Genomic DNA, 6,081 nt, shown 5'->3' with positions numbered 1-6,081 from the left:
CAACCAAAGCATGGATGTTGATCAACCATCATTGAATACTTGAATGTGGATATACAGCAGAATAAATACCTTGCATTTCTTCCTGTTCAGCTACGGAAACATTTCATAAGTAAATCCTCTGCCCCTTTGGACAGGTTTTCAGATGCTATAAAAAAATATTAACTGTTCAGATTAAAAAAAAAAAAGCCCAGGTGTTCTGAGGAGAAGGGAATATACTCCAACATGCTAAAGGCCAGGAATGGTCCAGCAGAGAGAGAGACGTAGCTTCTGTTTCCAATGTGAGTTCTTCCTCAGAGGTGAGTTGCTGGAGAAAGACAGGTGGTCTTTTCCAGAACTGGAGCTGGTTAAGAAGTTGGTTTTTGCTGTCTTATTGCTCACAGTCCCAACAAACCATTGTGAAAGAAAGGCAGGTACTGGAAGCTGGGAGTTTGTCAAAGGCCAGCCAAGATGAGACTTACAGGAGTCCCTCACCTCCTTGTGTAGCCTGGCCTAAAAGAAGTAGGCCAGGAATCTTTTCTCTCCACAAATTTCCCAACAAGGTACATAGACAGTTTCAACCTTCTAAAATCTTCAATCTTCTAAATCTTGCCCATTGTTTTATCTGAGAAGCAACTGATGAGCTCAAAATAAGGTACTTGAACTGTCAAAATGGGCATCATGACTGAATCCTTAATGCCTGCCAGGGAAGGTGTCTTGATATTTGTCAAGAGTCCTCCTGTTACTGTGAAGATCTGGGTATTGCATCAGCTTCACAAAGTCTGTGGGTTCCCTGAAGTACTCTGTTTCAGTTTCACTTTTCAGCTGTTGGCCCTCATTGAGGATATTTTTGTCATGATTATATACTCTGCTTGATTTTGCCTGTAGACTTCTTGATAGTAAATGGTGAGCACCTGCTCCTTCCTGGTTTTACCAGCCTTGGACTGGTCAGAAAACATGTATTCCTGAGAGAAGCAAACAGTTCTCTGATCCCTCCTACAGCTTGCTCCACCTTCTGTATGTCCCTTGTCAGAATCTGTGATGCACCCTAAAATCTCAGATAATCTAAACCAAACCAGAAACAGTAGTTTCTGACACTGGCAAGGTGTTTTGGGTTGTTGGGTTGTCCATTTGCTACATATACACAATAGATGTCTGGTCCCAGGTGCCTGTGCTGGGTCTACTGCTAGGTCCTGTGCTGGGTATACTACTAGGTCCTCTTCTAGCAGAGGCACTTTTGACAGCCAGTGTCTGGGACAGAATACCTTCAGCTCCATGCTCTGCAGCACTCACTGTGGAGGAAACTCCCACAAGGTGTAGCCCTTGTATAGCAAAGGTGATAGAGGCCTAGAGATTGGTCCTCCCTTTTTCTTTCCCTGAGTTATTCAGGCAGTAGTTGTTTCTCAGCAGTTTTGGGGTGAGCCAGTCATTCTCCACCTCAGCTGGACACTTCTCAGCATTGTTTACTAAGAGTTGTTGTGTTTTGTTGAAGTTTGGTTGTTTTTTGTTTTTTTTTTTAACCTGCGGGCAGACATCACCTTCCATAGTCTCGGTGCTACGATAGCCCTTCATCCCTAAGTCAGACTTTCCCAGGGGAACAGCTCAGGAAACATCAGTTCAGATGCTGCAGAGGCTAATAAAACAGTCCAGGTTTAGCTACTTTCAGGTCGGTTTTCTCAGTTTTGGGATAAATAGCCAAGGCTGCTTGTCTGCTTTAGGGTCTTTTTTGCTGGACACAGTGTTCTCTTTAATTGGAAGGGTGTTGAGGGTAGGTTCCTAATCCTAAAATAGTTGATGACTAAAGCAATTTTCATTCAGTGAAAAGTTGTAAGGCTGGAATTGACTCTCTTTATTGTGCATTTTCCTGATGTGTGTGTGTAGAAGGGGAAGACAGATTGTGGGTACTGTGAGTGTGTAGTATCACCTCCTGCAGTTCTCAAGTGATCATTTCATATCAGGCATCTGGGCATGGTAGTAGGTGGACCTGTGCAAGGGCTATTCACCTGCGTATCTGCTGCTGCACAGTTTTCTGCCAGAAAATAGAAAAGTTGGGGGTCATTTTTATATCATAATCTGATGACACTGCATCATGTTTAGAACATCTAGATGTTAGCATTTAAGATGAACCAATGTATGTCCTAACTTGGAGGCAAATTTGTTCTTTTGTCTTGGTTTACTCAGAAGTTTTATGTTTGTGGAAAGGTTCTGAAAGCAGGATAACATGTATCCATCTGACAAGGATACGAATGAAATTGGGGAAATGTCTGCCAGCAAGCAACCCAACCCCCTCTACCTGCAAGAAAAGGAAAATAAATAAAATTTTGTTGAAATAGAAAGAAGGTCTTTTGAAGTTATTTCATCCACAATACTTTTGTTTGTTGACTGGGGTGCTGTAGAGCTCTGTTTCTCTCCAGCCTACACACAGCTGCTATTATCTTCTCTGATTTGCACAGTGCTTAGGCTTCCAGGTCATAGGTATCCATGCATAAGTGCTGTGTGCTATCACTCCTTTATCTTGAATTGCTAATAACTCTTGGCACCTTAGTGTGTACAGCCTTCCCCCAACACACACCTCTGGTGTGTAGCTGTCAGATAAACTCAGCAAATTCCCTCCCCTTTTCTCTTCATACTTTCCCTTTCAGGTAATGAAGAAGGTGGGGCATAGATAGCCACTTGCTCCTCAGCAGGCACCTCCTTAAACTTTGCAGAGATACTTTGTGCATCACTGCCAGCTGTTGCTTCTAACAGTGAAGTGACATCCGTATCTGACTTGTATGCAGCTGGGAGCACGATGGGATCATACTGGAGTGTGCGTGAGGTAAGAGTGCAAAAATTCAGACTATAATTTATTAGAGGCTGAGGATGACCTGAGGTGGGTTTGTAATTGGGATTCTGGTGGCTAGAAGAGGACTTGGGAGCTGTTAGTCCGTATTCATGGATGTATTTACCTGTTTATGTCAGGATGATTGGTAGCTTTGCTGATAGTGGCTGCACTGTGAAGGCACTTTTGGTAGTGGAGGGAAGTTCAGCTACAGTGGGTGATCCATGTGGAGGCTGGGAAGCAGTCTGAGGTGCCTCACAGGAGCTTGCTGTGGATTTGGGCTGACTCCATGGTTTTATGCAAGCATTGTGTAAATTGGGCTCTTATAGAGTGCAGTATCTGCCAGCTATGAGTATGTGTACTGCGCCCAAGTAGCTGTGCTAGCGGCCTCCTGGTAGTGGTGTGCACAGGAAGATCAATGACTAAAACTAGTGATTAATCACGGACACAAAGATGATCCTTGTTTGATATTTGTGCACAAATGACACCCAGGAAAATGTTGAGGAAAATCTTAATCTCTGAGACTATTTTTTTATTATTAATTTTTCTGTGCACCATGATGAGGAGGGAAAGCCCTAAAACTGCCTGTTGGGCTCCAGAAAGTCAACATACTTCTCAGCTCTGAAATTAACCTGCTGTTTGACTAGCAACAAGTTATTTAATAATGCTGTGCTCTGGTTCCCCTGTTGTGAAATAGAGATTATAGAGCTTCTCTCCATAACACGGATCTGTGTCAGCATAAGCACTGATGCTTGGAGACCTCAAATGTGGGATCCCCATGGCTTGACAAATAAAAAACATGAATGTCTAACCAAACTGATTAAAGAAACACTAGGGATCTATAGGTTCATCTTTTTGAAAGGAGGAGAGAGTAATGTACAGAGGTCTTTGAGTGGAAAGTACACGTGCAAAGCAAGGAACATGACTGTCCTCTCTGCTCTTTCCATTGCCCTTAACCTCTGAAACTGCCTCATGAGAATGAGCAGAAGTAGAGGCTTCTTGGTGATGTGGGGGGGTGGGGAGGTAGCGAGGGCATGAGAATTACTCCATCCAGTACCTGAATCCAGATGGAAGACTTTAGAATATGCCCTTCTGTTTTGTAGTGAGACATAAAACACGGACCAAGGTTGTCTTACCATAATTCAAGAGTGGTAGGGGAGTTTATATCCAATTTCTCAGCTGGGTCAACTCCTAACTGGAGAAAGAGGAGGAGTGACATAATTGCCCTAAAGGGATTTAATAGATTTATTTTGCTAGCAGAGGGTGGGAGAGGGAATAGATAATGACTTCCAGTGAAGCAATAGCTAAAGTTTCAGGTACTAAAATCTGCAAGACTTAATAATTTGTTTGGGTTGTGTCTACTTATTTGCCTTTCCTTCTGTGCTTGACATTTCAGCTAATGATCCTTTTTGCAAATATTCAGCATCTGGTTTGGGTGGGGAATTTTTTGTTAACATCTCTTCCTAAGCTGTTTTCTTTCATGTAGGCTCTGAAGCATTTCTGCTGGTGGTGCCTCACTCACTGAAGAGTTTCATTTTCCTCTGGGGTCATGATGCTTTTGAACACAGCTAATACATTGAAATCTACAGCATCGTGATTATACTTTTTGCTATGGATTGTTTCTATTTCCTATCAGTTCTTTGTATCCCTTCATTCTCCTTTTCCTGCCTGCAATAGCTCAACACCCCACAACCTTTCATGTATTTGCTCTTCACCATTTCTGGGAAAAGTTCCTCATAATGATTTTAAATGGAAAGTTGGAATTTTCACAGAATAGAATTATCTGAAGAAAATGTCTGCTCTCATGTGAAATTTCAGCTGTTCAAGAGGATTAAACTTTGTCTATAGATGTTTAATGGAAGTGCTTCTCATGCACCCTTGCTCTTTGCTAGTTTATTTTTCCATGTTAATTGTTGAGAAAGATTTGTTTTACATTAAATGTCCTGTCATGTAATATAAGCATTCATTGTATTTAAAACCATTTTACCACTTAATCCATTTTATTGTTATTTCTTCCATCAGTGACATATATTCACAGAGGAATATTTCCTCTTTTTCTGCCTCTTTTTCAGATCTACACAGACATGATTTTAACTTCCAAAACAGTGCAAGTAGTTCATCTTCCAATTTGGCCGCACGGCTTTTGAAATTGCAGTATGCACTTATGGGAGGGAATGTTTTATGAAGCATAAACAATTTAATATTCATGTGGTAATAACTTTGTCATTTTTCTGCAGAGTGAAGAATGCCCGTGCTGTTCACTCTCTGTGAAAATCATAAGAATGAGAAATCTGAGAAAGGCAGATCTGTGTGAGTATCACAGTTTTTCCTTGCAGTTCCCAGTAGTTCAGTTTTGAGAGAAGAGAAAGGAAGCAAGTACTGTAACTTGTATCTGTGCATGAAGTGTCACCATGGTTTCAAATATTGATGCATATTTGAATTTTCACTATTCTTAGAATAGTTTTGTATAAACAATATCTTTCAGTTTATAGAATGTTACTACTAGTGGAAATATCAAAGATCTGCTGTGGTATAGTGTAAAGTATCTTCACTGCTAACAGGCTTCAGAGCCAGTTTTGCTGAATAAATTCAGCTGTTAATTCTCAGCTGCAGTTTTCCATGCACTGAGATGCAGGCTGCACCTCTGCTTCTTGACAAAAATGCCAGCACTGATGTCAAGTGGCTGTCAGAGCCTGTGGGGTAACATGGGAGCTTTGGTATCACCTTCTGTACCTGTCTGTTTTTGCAGACAGCAGGAATACATGCAGGCACCTCTGTATTTCTGTTTGCTGAAAAAAAAAAAAAGAGCAGCATATATATCTCATTGTCAAACAACTTTCTTCTGTCAAACGTTTACTGACAGGCTTTCAAGGCAAAACCAGTAGCATTGAAATGTTTCTGGGGACTTGGTGGAATGGGTGGAAGTGGAATTGGAGAGAGAAAAATCTCAGCAGTTACTCAAGCAGGAGAAAGCAAGCTGAAGGTCAACTCAAATATCTGTCTCAGAGAGAAAGAACAAGGCAGGAACTCTGTGGAAAGGAAGTGAACCTTTGCATATTAAGTAAGAACAAGTCAATTCAGCAAGAGTATTTGCATCCATGAGTCTAGGATTCAATTCTTGCTTTTCTGCTGTTGAACCTAGCACAGGAATATTGCCTTTTCTTGAAAACAGCGCATCTTCAGAGAAGGATGGTTCAGTTCCCTCTCTGTCTTTTTAATCTCAGCTGAGCTGTTTTCTGGCATAAATTATACCAGTCCATAGGAATGCCTAAATTGCCCTGCCA

At 41.4% G+C, this 6,081-nt stretch overlaps 1 protein-coding gene across 1 annotated transcript in view; it reads left to right on the top strand.

The window, feature by feature from the left end:
* Positions 1–2,767: 2,767 nt before the first annotated feature.
* The window catches only part of LOC104328115 (cytosolic phospholipase A2 epsilon), a 36,763-nt gene continuing 33,449 nt past the window's right edge, over positions 2,768–6,081 (top strand). Inside the window, exons 1-2 of the mRNA XM_009933087.1 lie at positions 2,768–2,794; positions 5,035–5,107. Coding sequence (XP_009931389.1) covers positions 2,768–2,794; positions 5,035–5,107 — 100 coding nt within the window. The remainder of the gene's footprint in view (positions 2,795–5,034; positions 5,108–6,081) is intronic.

Source organism: Opisthocomus hoazin, chromosome 7 (genome assembly GCF_030867145.1).
Source record: "Opisthocomus hoazin isolate bOpiHoa1 chromosome 7, bOpiHoa1.hap1, whole genome shotgun sequence".
Lineage (NCBI taxonomy): Eukaryota > Metazoa > Chordata > Aves > Opisthocomiformes > Opisthocomidae > Opisthocomus > Opisthocomus hoazin.
Note: the sequence above shows the minus strand (reverse complement) of the source record. Positions and strands in the feature narration are given on the sequence as shown.